This window comes from Bos javanicus, chromosome 23 (assembly GCF_032452875.1).
Source record: "Bos javanicus breed banteng chromosome 23, ARS-OSU_banteng_1.0, whole genome shotgun sequence".
NCBI lineage: Eukaryota > Metazoa > Chordata > Mammalia > Artiodactyla > Bovidae > Bos > Bos javanicus.
Genome location: NC_083890.1, coordinates 7,326,597 through 7,343,052, shown reverse-complemented (window position 1 = coordinate 7,343,052; position 16,456 = coordinate 7,326,597). Strand labels below are relative to the sequence as shown.

At 45.6% G+C, this 16,456-nt stretch overlaps 1 protein-coding gene across 1 annotated transcript; it reads left to right on the top strand.

The window, feature by feature from the left end:
* The first annotated feature begins 9,833 nt into the window (after positions 1 to 9,833).
* LOC133236080 (HLA class II histocompatibility antigen, DM alpha chain) lies at positions 9,834 to 16,141 on the top strand. Its single transcript, XM_061397867.1, has 5 exons — positions 9,834 to 11,155; positions 13,180 to 13,464; positions 14,886 to 15,164; positions 15,375 to 15,500; positions 15,853 to 16,141. The coding sequence occupies exons 1-5, from the start codon at positions 10,957 to 10,959 to the stop codon at positions 15,855 to 15,857; spliced, it is 894 nt and encodes a 297-aa protein (XP_061253851.1). The 5' UTR covers positions 9,834 to 10,956; the 3' UTR covers positions 15,858 to 16,141.
* The last annotated feature ends 315 nt before the right edge of the window (positions 16,142 to 16,456 follow it).

Sequence of the window (16,456 nt, the reverse complement as noted above, 5' to 3'; positions counted from 1 at the left end):
AAAGGTCTGCCTACCTCTCCAGCATCATGTCTAGCCACTTGTTCATGGGCCCTATACTCCAGCCATATTGAACTGTTCCCCAACATGCCATTTTGTTTTGCACTATATTTCACACACACTGCTCTCACTACATGAAATAGGCTTTTGCTCAGTCCATGTAAGCCCAAATACCATCATCCAAAAAGCCTACCCTTGCCTTCCAAATTGAGATGACTGCTCATCCTTTGGTGTCTCTTTCTCTTATAATTGCACCTTTCACAGTGAATGGCATGTGAGCCATTCACTGTGAGCCACGTTTCCCTCCCTTACTTGATTTTGATCCTGAGAACAGGTCCATGCTATAGTCTTTAAAACAAGGACAGCAGCAAACTTCCAGCTTCTGGCTCAGGATCTGGCCAATAAGAGGTGCTCACAGAATATGCAAATGTTGAAGCAAGTTGATGTTTAAGTATGTGACTTAGGTAAGATTGTAATGTTTGTGGTTGGGGGGCTCCATGCATAGTATGGGAGAAGTACTTGTAGTGAGAGAAAATTATTATTATCAGATAAACGTTTGAGACACTGGGATTGTGTGAGAAAAGACAGAACAGAGCAGGTCATTTTCACAGAGCATTGCAGTTCAGTCTCGCCAGATAGAATAAGTTACAAGAAGTAGAGCCAGAGGAGACTGGAAGGTACATTTACTTGAGGCAACATGATGAATTCCAGTGCTGTTAAATTTGGACCTAATAGGGAACCACTGAAAGTTATTGAGCAACAGCTTGATCGGAATTATATCATTGAATAGGAATTCTGTCTTCATATCTGCGGTGGCTATCACTGTACCTGTTAATAAACACCAAATAAAAATGTCAGGTGTTAGAAGGAGATGAGGCTGGTGGTAGCTAACATTTATTGAGTTGAAATGTCTCGGACCCTACTAAAAGTGCTTTATGTGTATGAACTCTTCTAATCCTTGTAACCCTATAAAGTAGATTCTATTGTTATCACTCCCATTTTTCAAATGAAGCAACTAAAGCAAGAGATGTTAAATAAACATGGTTACATGTTTAATAAGTGTCTGGAGTTGGGATTTGAACCCAGGAAGTCTGCCACTGAATGGTATGTTATTCTGGTTGTTAGGCGAAGCAGGTATTTCAAAGTCTAAGGTTGAGGTTTGAGGAAAAAAGATTGGTAGAGGTAGATTTGGGAGTCACCTTTGAGGTATAGTTTGAATCTGTCATGCAGGTAGGTGAGATTTGTAAGGGAGGAAGTATGGGACAATTTAGTTGTAGGTTAAGCATCGAGATCTGGGTTACATCCTCACACAGGCAGCAAGAATAGGAAGTGGAACCAGTGGAAGAACATCAAACAAAAGCAGAACAACGTAATATGAGCAACCCAGAACAAGAGAGGGCTCCGGTGAGGACCTCACATTTATTGAATGTATGACTAATCAGGAGTTTTTTAAGCTTGTCTGCGCTATGGACTTGGGCAATTTGGTGGAGCCTTTGGACCTTGTCTGATGATAATATTTGTAAGGGCATAAATATGCAGTTATCAAAGTATTTAAGGAACTGCGTGATGATTTAGTAATATGTATTCCCTTACTAATAGAATGCTAGTACAGTAAGTTAAATGATTTATTTCAAGTCTAACAACTCATAATTGTAGAGATATCCATTTTGAGACTGTGATATGAAATGTTAATTGATGGTGATCTCTATTGATGATAACATTACACATACTGTTGATACTACAAAGACTTGTTCTTTTCATTGATAAAGTTAAGTTTCAGTTAGTTAGATGTTCTTAAAATTAAAGGTGGCTCTTTATTCCATCCAGGTCCATGGACCCCCGAATGTTATGGCATAAAGGTGGCTCTTTTTATTCCATCCAGGTTCACAGACCCCTGAATGTTATGGCATGTGGACTGCAGGTTAAGAAGCCCTGTTCTTTTCTTTCTTTATTTTTGGATTGTGCTGTACAGCTTGTGAATCTTAGTTCCCTAACCAGGGATTGAACCAGGTAGGGGAAGCACCAAGCCTAACCACTGGTCTGCCAGGGAATTCCCAAGAACCCCTATTCTGATTGAACGAGGAGACAAGATCCTGCACAGGGTGTGAGAGCATGAAGAAAGGGGAAAAACTCATTAGGTTGGTAATTGGGGATTGTCATTGACAGTGGAGAGCTGTTTCTGTCATCTAGGGATAGAGGTCAAAGTACAGGGAATCTGAAAACCCAGGCCAGGTAATTCAGACTGAATCTTGTAGAAAGGGAGGAGCTGCTTAATTTTTTTGAAAGGAGAGTTACTTTTATAGGAAGACGTACTTAACAGCGTGCACCATGGATTGGCTTTGGAGGGACTGGAGGTAGATCAGGTAGGAACCACAGCATACATTCACACATGGAATGAAAAGGAATAAAGTCATCACAGCATTAGAACTAATTGCACTTAGAAACCTCACTGTGGTTCAGGAGGCCCTATGTGGTCTTGCTTCTTCCTGCCTCTTGCCTCATATCTGTCTGTCGTCTCTTATCACTAATTACTGTACGCCAGCCACACAGGCTCTCCTTGACCTCCAGCCCCTCGCCTGCCTCAGAGCCTTCTCTCCCTCCCACCACTTCGCCAACCCCTACTCACACTTCATATCCCATCACAATGTCACTAGGTTCCATTTCAGTTAGTCTTTCTATGGGGTCTCAGTTCTTTTCCTTTATGCTGCCTTTTACAATTTGTTTTTGTAGGTTTGTATGTTTACTTATTTAATGTCTCTAGATATTAGAGACAAGTTTTCATTAGACTACAAGTTTGATCATGTAGGTGCCTGGTACCCGGCATACTATCAAGTACATAGAGGACAGTCCATAAATATTTGCTAAATAAGTGAATGAACCTCTTTGAGCCAAGGATTTCTTATTTATATAATGGTAATAGTAAATTCCAACTTTGCAGAGTAGTTGACAATTGCTACTGCTGCTAAGTCACTTCAGTCGTGTCCGACTCTGTGCGACCCCATAGGCAGCAGCCCACCAGACTCCCCTGTCCCTGGGATTCTCCAGGCAAGAACATTGGAGTAGGTTGCCATTTCCTTCTCCAATGCATGAAAGTGAAAAGTGAAAGTGAAGTCGCTCAGTCGTGTCTGACTCCATGGACTGCAGCCCACCAGGCTCCTCCATCCATGGGATTTTCCAGGCAAGAGTACTGGAGTGGGGTGCCATTGCCTTCTCCGAGTTGACAGCATTTCTGTATTCTAATAATGCAGCCAAAAAGGAAGAATGAATATGGATGTGAAGAGATACCCTGAGCAGGAAATGAAGGGAAGGATGGGAGCTGGGTGGCCAGGTTTACTCTGGGCTGTGGCAGAGGGGAAGGAGAAAATGGAAAGAGGGGTGGTGTGCATGGGGAAGGCAGTGGGAGTGAAGATGTTTGTAGAGTGGCCCATAGACATGCCTGGTGAGATTTACTGTTGAAATACCAGTATTAGAAGAAACAACCTATCATTCATCTAAGGCTTGCAGATTCTTCCAGGCCCAGTTTTGCACCTTCAGTAACCTACAGCCCATTTATTCATACAATGAGCAGTCACTTGGTGGTGGGCTTTCTTGGTACAGGATAAGATCCCTTGAGACCCTGCAGTGGGAGTGAGGTGACTAAAGCAGACATTAACAGAATGATAAAATACAGATGATGGAAAGGGCAGGCCAGTGCTATGGACGCATACTGAGGAGGTCCCTCATCTCCACTCTGGGTTCCAAGGCTTTCTGAGGGAGCTGAAATTTCAAAGGACTAACACAGAGATAGATTAAGAGGGTCCAGATCATTTAAGTATGTCAAGGAAGGCAGACTGTAGAGAACTATTGAAGGTTTTCATATAAATATGATGTGATCAAATGTACTAGTAAAAAGATGCCCATGGCAGCACTGGTAAATGAGAGATTGGAGGCAGAGAGATCAACTCTAAGAAAACTGCAGTAATCCAGGAAAAAAAATCTAACCACTGAGGGTCTGAAGCAGTAGGAATGGAGGACAGACTCAGGAGATATGGGAGAGGTAGGATCGATAGTGAACAACTGGACGAGATGGTTTGAGGAAGGTGAAGTTGTCAGACTTGACTCCCACATTTGTGACTCATCTGATTGGGTAGACAGTCCGCCTACACCTGAGCTCTTGAATATGGGAGCTGGAGCATGCTGGGAAGGGAAGGTGGTGAGGTTAGTTTTGTAAATTTTGAGATGGAAGTACATTCAGTGTAGTAATTCCTGAACTTAATTTGCCTAAAAATTCATTACTGAACGTTTAACAGAGGTTTATGAGACATCATGTAAAATAGGAAAGTAATTAAAAAAAAATAAAAGCACAATTTGAAAACCACAAGAGTGCTTTCGATTTCAAACTTTCTCTTAGACATTTTTGAGATAGTCAGGGGGGAAAAATGAACACAAGACTGGGTTAAGTTAAGCAATCATTTTTAATTTTGTTACTTGTAGTGATAGTATGGCAGTTAAAGGAAAATTTATTATAGATACTCTTAGAAATGTTTCCTTGTGAAATATAATGATAGCATTTGTTTAAATACTCTAGAAAAAAAAGTCTGTGGAATAGGAGAATAGATGTAACAAGAATGGAAGACTTTTGGCATGTTTAAATTATTGAAACTTCAAGCATATAGGGGGAGACTTCCTTAAGCCAGTGCTTAAGAATCTGTCCTGCAATGCAGGGGAGCAGGCTTAGACCCCTGGATGGGGAACTAAGATCCTGCACGATGCAGAGCAGCTAAGCCTACGTGCTGCAACTGCTGAGCCTGTGAAGTTGCTCGGTCGCGTGCGACTCTCTGCAGTCCCATGGACAGTAGCCTGCCAGCCTCTGTCCATGGCATTTTCCAGGCAAGAGTACTAGAGTGGGTCGCCATTTCCTTCTCCAGGGGATCTTCCAAACCTGGGGATTGAACCCATGTCTCCTGCCTTGCAGGAGATGCTTTACCCTCCGAACCACAGGGGAAGCCCAACTGAGGCAAGAGTATATGCACTGCAATGAGAAAGGTCCTGCATGATGCAACAAAGACCTCACATGCTGCAACTGAGACCTGATGCAGCCACATTAAAAAAAAACAATGGTGTGTGGGGGTTTACTATTCTTTTGTGTTTGTTTGAAATTTTCCGTGATAAAAAAAAAATTTCAGGGACTTTCCTGGTGGTCCAGTGGCTAAGACTCTGAGCTCCCAATGCAGGGAGCCAGGGTTCGAACCCTGCTCAGGGAACTAGAGCCCACATGCTGCAACTAAGACCCAGAGCAGCCAAATAAACAAAATTTAAAAAAAATTCAAACTTGGTCATAGATCTAAAGGAAATCATTTAGTGGAATATAAATATTATAATTAATCAACATTGAGTCAAGTCATAAAGTATATTTTGAATTTGTGGCAAGACCTGTGATAGATAAGTCATCAAGTAGATGACAGATATCATTTGGGAGTTGACTGGGAAATGCTGTCTGAATATTTATACACAGATTTCACATTATGTTTATGCCTTAGGTGATCTCATGCCATTGTCTGGGATGCTGTATGTTCAAGATAGCTATGTTGAGGTGGTTGTTTGGTTTGTGATAATTCTCTTTTCTTCAGGAATAGCTCTAAGACACAGAGATGATATTGTGCTTGGCCACCACTAATTGATCCAGAGGTCCATACCTAATACAAGCTGAGACAGTCAGATTGTCTCTTGTAGCAACATGAAACTTGAAAGATAAGATGCTGGAGGCCTTTGAAGATGAGGTATATTAATGGCAACTCAACCCCTGCTGCTAAGGCCCCTGTGACTCCCCTTCCTGAGACTAGCTGATTTATCCCTTTTGATTTTGGGAGCTAGCTCTATATCCATCCAGTAAATCCCCCCTTTAAGGGGCTTCCATTGTGGCTGACGGAGAAGGCAATGGCACCCCACTCCAGTACTCTTGCCTGGAAAATCCCATGGATGGAGGAGCCTGGTGGGCTGCAGTCCATGGGGTTGCTAAGAGTCGGACACGACTGAGCGACTTCACTTTCACTTTTCACTTCCATGCATTGGAGAAGGAAATGGCAACCCACTCCAGTGTTCTTGCCTGGAGAATCCCAGGGATGGGGGAGCCTGGTGGGCTGCCGTCTATGGGGTCGCACAGAGTCGGACACGACTGAAGTGACTTAGCAGCATGGAGGCTGAGATGGTAAAGAATCTGCCTGCAATGCAAGAGACCTGGGTTCAATCCCTAGGTCAGGAAGATCCCCTGGAGCAGGAAATGGCAGTCCGCTCTGGTGTTCTTGCTTGGAGGATTCCATGGACACAGGGGCCTGGTGGGCTATAGTCTGTGGGGCCACAAAGAGTTGGACACAACTGAGTGACTAATGGGCTTCCCAGGTAGCTTAGCTGATAAAGAATCCACCTGCAATTCAGGAGACCCCAGTTCAATTCCCGGGTCAGGAAGTTCCCCTGGAGCAAGGGACAGGCTACCCATTCCAGTATTCTTGGGCTTCCCTGGTGGCTCAGACGGTAAAGAATCCACCTGCAATGCAGGAGACTTGCGTTCGAACCCTGGGTTGGGAAGATCCCCTGGAGGAGGGCATGGCAACCCACTCCAGTATTCTTGCCTGGAGAATTCCACGGACAGAGGAGCCTGGTGGACTACAGTCCATGGGGTCACAAAGAGTCAGATGTGACTGGACGACTAAGCATAGCACAGAGTGACTAATGCTTTGACTTTTTGATTAAAAGTTAAGTTAGCTAGGATTGATTTCTGTTGCTTAAAATCAAAATAACCTTATTAAAGTATTGCATAAAAGAAATTACTGTATAAACATCTTTGGTGTCTTATTATATCTGTGTTGAAATACATTTATAAATAAAAATTCCTACTATCAAATTCACATTTACAAAAATTTCTTGTGGGACCCTATTTTGTGGTGAGTACAATTTGAGAACCGCTGTGTACAACATCCAAGTGGAGATCCCTAAAGGCATCTCCTTTAGGTTTGGTGTAAGGATGGTGGAATCAACAAGGTCTGAGCCAAAGAGGGGAATTTGGAAAATGTCAGCAAGTAGGTGGTAATGGAAGGTAAGTGAGGGTAAATGCCATCAAGAGCAGGTGTAGAGTATAAGAGAAGAAGGTGAGGACAAAACTCCAGGAACTTAAGGGTTAGCTGAAAGGAGTCCATAAAGGTGACAGGATGCCAGAGAAGTTGGAGGAAAAACTAGGAGAGAGTGCTGTCAGGGATGCCAAAAAATAAACCGTTTTAGGAAGCAGGGCATGGCCAACGGTGTCAAATGTTGCTGAGATTGCAAAGAGTCCATTTAATTTAGCAACACAAAGATGTTGAACTGTTTCATTGTTTAGGGTTAAGGATTAAATGGCAAATATGAAAGAGAGATGGTTGCCCACAACTTTTTCAGGAAACTTGGCTCTGTCAAGAAATAGAAAATGGGGCAGGAGTACAGACAGATGAAGGGCCGGGTGTTAAAAAGCCGGGACCTATTGGGTTCACAGGTGTAAGGGCTCTATTTTCAGAGGCGTTCATATCTCATCAAAGACAGTGAGTTACTGGGATACAGAACTGGCCACCTTCCCTTGCTTGCAATTCCCACTTCCCCAAACGGATGACATACTATTTTTGAGATATCTATTAATGGAGGTTGTTGCACGGTCCTGGGAGGAAGAAGAATTACATAGAGGGAAGGGTAGTTATAAATGTTTTAACTTGTTCCCATTTGTACAGGGAAAGAATAATTAACCACAGCCTTGCCTCCATCTTAATGATGGACGGTTGAATTTCTCTGCATTCTGGACTTATCTACACTGTACTCTTGGTGGGGAGCTTGGATCCTCTTTGCCTTGTCCCTCCACCCAATGTATTGCAGGGTCTGCCCCCACGTGTTCCTAGAGCTCCCACGAGTCCTCGTGTTCCTCCCCCAGACCTCCTGAACAGTGTTAATCTGGGACACGTTAACGAATTGCCATCCCCAAGGAGGACTGGGGCTCTTTGGAGGGGGGGTTTATTTTGGGTCCCCCACCCCACTTCTGACCACACATAGAACCGTGTGCAGCAAACTATGGTCTGAGTAATATTCTGCCCATCTGCTTTTATATGGCCCAGGAACTCAGAATGGTTTTTTGTTTATAAATGATTGGAAAAAAAAAGTGAAAGAATTGGGGACATCCCTGGCCATCCAGTGGTTAAGACTCCACACTTCCAATGCAGGGGACTCAAGTTTGATCCCTGATCAGGGAACTAAGATCCCACATGCCTTCGACCAATAAATAAATGATTTGAAGACTCTGCCTGACTACCCTTGCTCTCTCCCCCGACCATAAAAAAAAGGATTATATTTTGTGACTCATCAAAATGATATGAAATTTAATTTTCAATGATTTACTATCTGGTCCTCTATAGAAAAATTTTGCTCACTCCTGGTGTAGAACTGTAGGTGGCCATATGCCATCTGTCTCCAGCGATAGTTTTGGTGATGTTAATATGACAGTGATGGTGAAAGCTGCTGTCGTATCCAACGCTTTGTGACCCCATGGACTGTAGCCTGCCAGACTCCTCTGTCCATGGAATTCTCCAGGCCAGAATACTGGAGTGGGTAGCTGTTCCCTTCTCCAGGAATATTCCAAACCTAGGGATGAAACCCAGGTCTCCCTCATTGCAGATGGATTCTTTACTGTCTGAGTCACCTCCTCTCTAATTTACTAGGGCTTTCCTGGTGGCTCAGATGGTAAAGAATCTGCCTGCAATGCAGGAGACGTGGGTTCTATCCCTGGGTTGGGGAGATCCCCTGGAGAAAAGAGTGGTTACCCACTCCAATATTTTTGCCTGGAAAATCCCATGGACAGAGGAGCTTGACGGGCTTAGTCCATGTTGCAGAGTCCGGTTGCAGAGTCGGACACGACTGAACGACTAACACTACTTTCCTAAGGGGCTGAATCTTCCCCTCCACAGGAATTACTGATGGATTAATCCACAAAGGAAGCCTACCCCAACTCTGGCATTCTACCCACCACCACACACACACACACACACACACACTCACACACACACACACACACACACTCACACACATGTATGTACCCTTTAGTGTTTGGGGATATGCAGAAAGTCATGGAGTGTTTGGGGCTCTTATGACTGCTATTGTTTGTTTCTCAGAAGGGAGTATGGATTTTGAAAGGACCGTGTTCACATAGATTGATTTCTAAGATTACTACTTAATTGCCACATTAGATTTTTCTCACTGCCTCCCCCTCAAACCCCTTCTGTCTTTCTTTTTCTTCTCTATCATACTTGCAGCATATACACTGACAGTTTCTTCCTCGTCTCCCACTTCTCAGCCCACCACAATCTGGAGTCCACTCCCACTACAATGCTGAAACTGCTCCCAACATATTTATCACCCATCTCATAATTACCAAACCCAAGGACGCTTTCCAGTCCTCCCTCAACTTCTGAGCAGCATCTGATAATGCTGATCTTGCCCTTCCTCGTGGAACATCTCTATTTCTCTGAATGCTCTTCGTCTTTTATTCTCTTAGCTCCTAGGATGCTCCTCCTGCCACCTGCTGCTGCTGCTGCTAAGTCGCTTCAGTCGTGTCCGACTCTGTGCAACCCCATAGGCAGCAGCTCACCAGGCTTCCCCGTCCCTGGGATTCTCCAGGCAAGAACACTGGAGTGGGTTGCCATTTCCTTCTCCAATGCATGAAAGTGAAAGTGAAAGTGAAGTCGTGTCCGACTCTTATCGACCCCATGGACTTCAGCCCACCAGGCTTCTCCGCCCATGGGATTTTCCAGGCAAAAGTACTGGAGTGGGGTGCCATTGCCTTCTCCGCCTCCTGCCACCAGGTTCATACAAATCAGTGTACTGCGGTGACTAGTTAACACTTAGTGTCTGTGCCACAGCTTGTCTCCTATATTGTGTTCTAGACTGTTCTGTATAGGAGTCTGCAAAGTGTGTGTTTCCCAGCCTTCCTGGGAGGTTGGCTTCCTGTTAGATTCTCTCAGTAGGGTGCATGGGCTCATATTTATGCCTTAGGCAAGAGTTTAAACTCAGGACTTGGAATAGGCTCAGGTTTTCCTCTGGTGCTGGATTTATGGATTGTCTTGGACACTTGGTCATCAAGAGGTGAAAGGGATGGGAGTAGCCAATGGTGCGTCCTTCTTTGTGTTGGGCATCTGCCTTAAAACTAGGATCCTGCATGCCGTGTGGTGCAGCAGGAAGCAAAGAAACAAAAACCCCACCTGTCTTCTGGTGTAACAGAGCCCATATGATCTAGCTCTTGCCTAAATTTTTAGCTCATTTTTAATCAACTATACCCCAATAAACTTAAAAAAAAAAAAGATAAAAAAGTAAAAAGTAACTCCTAAAAAAAAAAAAATTCTAGCTCCTCTTGACATTCCACCTTCATCCCCTGCCTGTTACCAAACAGGAACACATGAACAACCTCCAACTATTACAGTCCAACTATACAGAGGTCTCCAAAGAGAGGAACTCTGAATGCCTTTGACCTTCACCCCTTTGCCTGCTCCTTGCCCTGGGTGGTTTTTCTCTCCTCACATTCTGCTGGCCTGTTTTTCCTTCAAGACTCTTATCAGCCTTCCTAATTACATCCCACCTATTCCTCCATCCTCAAACAGTCTGAGGAGCCCTGGGTCTGGGTGAGGGGGTGGGGTTTGCTGTGGGAGAATGAGCTTCCTCAGTTTATTATTTGGCCACGGGGTGGTGCTGCTCAGAAGAGTCCCTTGGTCTGGTTACAGGCTGAGGCTGACAGCCAGATACTAGAGAGGGATCCCCACCAGGAGGCAGACGTTCCTCCACTGCCTCCCCACACCGCCAGCTACACCCCAAGGCTGGCCGGGTGAAAGAGCCAAGTCCTCAAAAGGTGGCTTGCCCCAGGTCTCTCCCCAGCAACTGATAACGTCAAACCCTACACTTTTCGTGATTGGCTTATCCAGAATGCCAAGGGCAGTGGAGGGAAGTGAGCTGGAGAAACATGATCTGGGAAGGAATTTGGGGACCTGGGTCAGCTGGCTGGTAGTTCCTAGCCCCCAGGGGAGGTGTGAAGATATGGATCATGAGCTGAGCCAGGAAGCTGCGCTGCTACGGCTGCTCTCCTTTCTGTGGCTGCTGCCCCTGTCCTGGACCGCCCCTGAAGGTATGACAGTACCTCTCATTGACTTCCATCCTGATTGGGGTAGAGCCTAGGGAGCCGGGGTATTTGAAAGGACAAGAGTGCTTAGTAAGCGGTGAAAGTGTGATGAGAGAGCAGAGACGATAGAATTGGGAAAGAGAGCCATGCTATGGATGAATGGTAAACAATGCCAGAGGTGCCTTGTAGGTTCCACTGAAGACAGTCTCTTGAAGCAGAGATTATTATATCCATTTTCCAGATGAAGGAAATGAGACTCAGAGTTTAAGTAACTTGGGCAAGTTCACCCCTTTGGTAAGTGGTAGAGCTGGGATTTGAACAAAACAGATGTTATCTCCACTGTTCCTACTTAGGAACCCTGCACTCTGAAATCAATTCACCTTACAATTCTTGAAAAACCTCTTAACTTTTTTGGTCCTTAGTTTCTTTCTCTGAAAAGAATGGAGTGGAATGGAAGAAGAACCTGGATGATCCCTCTTACTCTGTCTATCATTCTGGGTATTGGGTTTTGAGTAGAATCTTTCTGGCTGGGGAGATTCCTGCCAGGAGTTTCAAAGAATTAGGGATTATTTCCTGTAGCTATGGTACTATTCCCCCAGTCCTGTCTTTGCAAGATCTGCAGGGCTGAGGGAGGGAAGATATTTTTAGAAAGGCCTGGTGCCAATGAAGTGCCTGAAAATAAGCCTGGAGAGTGGTTTTATAGTCTGCCATGGACTTCCCTGGTGGCTCAGATGGTAAAGCGTCTGCCTATAATGCGGGATGCTGCTGCTGCTGCTGCTAAGTCACTTCAGTCGTGTCCAACTCTGTGTGACCCCATGGACTGCAGCCCACCAGGCTCCCCTGTCCCTGGGATTCTCCAGGCAAGAACAATGGAATGGGTTGCCATTGCCTTCTCCAGTGCATGAAAGTGAAAAGTGAAAGTGAAGTCACTCAGTCGTGTCTGACTCTTAGCGACCCCATGGACTGCAGCCCACCAGGCTCCTCCATCCATGGGATTTTCCAGGCAAGAGTACTGGAGTGGGGTGCCATTGCCTTCTCCGATAATGCAGGATACTCGGGTTCAATCCCTGGGTCAACAGGTTCAATCCCACAAGTCAACAGGATGGCCTGGGAATTACACAAAGGTCTCTTCTGTGGGAGACAGTAGCCCTGTGCCAGGACTTCCCAGGTGGTGCTAGCAGTAAAGAACCTGCCTGCCAACGCGGGAGGTGGGTTTGACTCCTGGGTCGGGAAGATCCCCTGGAGGAGGAAATGGCAACCCACTCTAGTACTCCTGCCTGGAGAATCCCATGAACAGAGGAACCTGGTAGGCTACAGTCCATAGGGTCGCAAATAATTGAACATGACTGAATGGACTTAGCATGCACGCACACAACTCTGTGCCAGGATGCATGGCTTGGTTAGCAAAATGCAAGCTGAATTTGAGCCACAACTTACCTCCTTGGCTGGGTGCTTTGGGGCACAAAAATACAGTCAGTGCTGCGACTCTGTCAACTGAATTTGTCACTTTAGATCCTAGAACCTTTTACTTGTTATAGCTTTAGATGGTTGATGTTTTTATGGACTGGGAAAGTTTGGAGAGATTCTGTAATTTCTTTTTTGCCCCTATTGGGAGGCAGAGCCTAAGTGACAGACATAAGAGGGGTTGTAAACCCACCACTGCCCCCCTCCTCCCTGGAGCAGGGCTTGCTGTTTTCTTTTTTTTTTTTTTTAATATTTATTTATTTGGCTGTGTTGGGTTTTAGTTGAGGTAAGCAGAATCTTCATTAGGTTATGCAGGATCTTTCGTTGCGGCAAATGGATTCTCTAGTTGTGGCACAAAGGCACCTAAACTATTGCTCAGTAGCTGCAGTGCACAGGCTTCGTTGCTTCTCAGCTGTGGGACCTTCGTTTCTCAACCAGGAGTCCAACCGAAGTCCCCTGCATCGCAAGGTGGATTCTTAACCACTGGACCACCAGGGAAGTCCCTTGCTGTTTTCTAAGCTAAAGGGGATCCCACCTCCCTGAACCCCACCCTGTCTCTTTTGCAGCTCCTGCTCCAGGGTGGAGGGATGAGCTACAAAACCACACGTTCCTGCACACAATGTACTGCCAGGACTGGAGCCCCAACGTGGCGCTCTCTGAGTCCTACGACGAGGACCAGCTTTTCTCCTTCGACTTTTCCCAGAGCATCCGAGTGCCTCGCTTGCCTGAATTTGCTGACTGGGCTCACCAGCACGGAGATACTTCTGACATTATGTTTGACAAAGGTTTTTGCCGGGCCATGATCGAGGAAATTGGCCCAGAACTTGAAGGGCAAATCCCAGTGTCTAGAGGTCAGGGCATTTTTCTGTAGGGGTGGGGAGGGGAGCTGCCCTCTTAACCTCATTATACACTGAATTTTTCCCTTTCACACCAATTCCCCATCTCTCATGCTTTCTGGTTCTCCCCTTGAACCTTGATTTTTCTACCACCCATGGTCTGCACTCTGTTTTTGTTGTGGGCAGAAGAAAAGCCCCTGGGGTGTAGTAATTCAAAATTATGGAACTTGATAAATTTAGCGGGGACCAACTGATGCCTTCTGACTGTTAGCACTTGTGTTATGATTGATGCTCAGCAAGATGGAAGGGGAGAATGGAAGTATCTGATGATGTGTCTGAATTTCATTTTATTTATTTATTTTAAAACTTGAGTTTATTAGGAAATGTTGATGGATCATAGTAGATGAAAGCCCTAGCTGAGTTAACGAAATGGTAGTTAACTGCCTTGGTAAACTAGGCTTAACTATATGGATTAAGTAAGCTCTGTTAATATTTATTTTATTATTCTGCCATAATTGTTTGGACATCACAATGTGTGTTTTTAATTGAAATATAGCTGATCCACAGTGCTGTGCCAATCTCTGCTGCACAGCCAAGTGACACAGTCATGCACATGCATACATTCCTTTTTAAATATTCTTCTCCATTATTGTTTATCCCAGGAGACTGGATATAATTCCCCATGCCACACAGCAGGACCTTGTTGTCCAACCGTTCTAAACGAAATAGTTGGCAATCATAATGTGTTTTAATGTACATTTTTCAAGAGTTTAACAACAATACCACATCAAAACTGAGTTGACATTAATTGGATGACAAGGTAACTTTAAAAACATATATAAATGTGATGAGCATGTCTTTCAAATATGTCCAAACATATAGTTCTTGAAACGATCCTTAAAATCAGTATTTTCAATGTTTTTTACCAATTGGTTCTTTTTTTTCGGTGGTTACCTTTATTTTTTAATTTAATTTTTATTTTATATTGGAGCAGTTGATGTACAATGTTGTGTTAGTTTTAGGTGTACTTACACACATACATATATTCATTCTTTTTCAGTTTCTTTTCCCACATAGGTTATTACAGGATGTTGAGTAGAGTTCCCAGTGCTGTAAAGTAGGTCCTTATTGATTATTGATCTTATATATAGTAGTGTGTGTCTGTTAATCCCAAACTCCTGGTTAAAATGTGCCTGCATTTTTAATGAGAAGACAGCCCGTGGTCAGGTGCCCACGTGCGGTCCAGACCGGAAGTGCTGCAGGAAGTTAGGGTGGTGGGGCCGGCGTGGTCTGGCTGTGGTCCAGGTCTGGTTCTTGCCTGGGCAAAGACCTCCCCCAGAGCCCCAATTCCTCGTCTCTCCTCCATGTGCCACGGCCCTTCCATAAACGGGGGTCCCATCTGAGCTTCCTTCCCTCACGCCTCAATCCCCCCACAGGGTTCCCCATCGTTCAGGTGTTCACACTGAAGCCCCTGGAGTTTGGCAAGCCCAACACGCTGGTCTGTTTCATCAGTAATCTCTTTCCACCCACACTGACCGTGAACTGGCAGCATCAGTCGGCACCTGTGGAAGGAGCCGGGACCACTTTTGTCTCCGCGGTTGATGGACTCACCTTCCAGGCCTTTTCCTACTTAAATGTCACACCAGCACCCTCTGATCTTTTCTCTTGCATCGTGACTCATGAGATCGATGGCTACACAGCAATTGCTTTTTGGGGTGAGACCCTTCTCCCTGGAAGCCGGGTTCCTTTGTGGGGCTGAAGAGAGGTGGACCCATGGGAGGGCTTGTTTCTCCACCTGGCCTTGTTCAGGCCATTCCCGCTCTGCGCCGAGCTCAGTCTTCCCAGTCTCGGGGTCTGCCCTGTCATAGACAGCCACGTCATCCCCAACCAGGTCTCGGGGCTGATCAGCTCCCCTTTTTCTCCAGTGCCCCAGAACGCGCTGCCCTCTGATCTTCTGGAGAATGTGCTGTGCGGCGTGGCCTTTGGCCTGGGTGTGCTGGGCATCATTGTTGGCTTGGTCCTCTTCTACTGCCGAAAGCCGTGCTTAGGGGGTACGTCGGGGCGTCTGGAGGGGGCGGGAGAGCCAGACACACTGGCGCACATGTGAGTTTGCCGGGGACCGTCTTGTGACCCAGGGAGCACCCGGTGGCCCTTGGGTGGGCAGGCCTGTATCTGCACACCCATCCTCCTGGTTGAGGCCCCGGGTGCACACATGCAGTTACAGGTCGGGAGGATGTCTTTGCGTGGGGGAGGAGCAGCGGGGGAGCTGGAGGAAGGGTGTTTGGAGATGATCTGGAGACAAGGAGAGAGCAACTTCTGGCTGGTGTGTTGCTGGTGGGGAAGGCCCTTTGGGGATGAGAAGGACCCCCCCGATGTATTTTCTCCATCCTTCTTTCTCCTCAGGCTGACTCTTCCTGACCAGAGTCTGATGCCAACAGCTGCAGCCATCCAAGCAGGAAGTGTTCAGGTTCTCACATCCTGACCAGGATCTCTCCTTCCCAGAGCAGGAGGCCCTGGGACTCCTCTGGGGGTGTGTGTGTGTGTGTGTGTGTGTGTGTGTGTGTGTGTGTGTGTCTGTGCGAGCGTGTGTTGTACCCAGGTTTCTCAGCTGAGGGCTCTGCATCCAGGGGAACCCAGAGTGGCCTTCTGATCACAACCCTGCCATGTCAAGGCAATAAATCTTATTTCTTAATATTGGTGTGGCTTCTTTTTTAACTCATGATATTTTATTTCTGGATACTTTAACTCTAGTAGGTTATCATGTCAAACTCAACATGCCTTCACCTGATACAGTTTGCTCTCATTAGGGAGAGAAATGGGAAAACCCCTAACTCATGGCTGACTCCTGCTCCCTGGTCTCCACACAGCACAATGGCTTTTACTCCTATTAGTCTGTGCAAAATATGTGAGCAAGGAAAGCAGAGCCTCTTTCTGATAATCTGCTCACACAATGGTGGAGGAAGCTGCTTGGTTTTTTTTTTTTGTTGTTTGTTTTTGTTTTTGCACT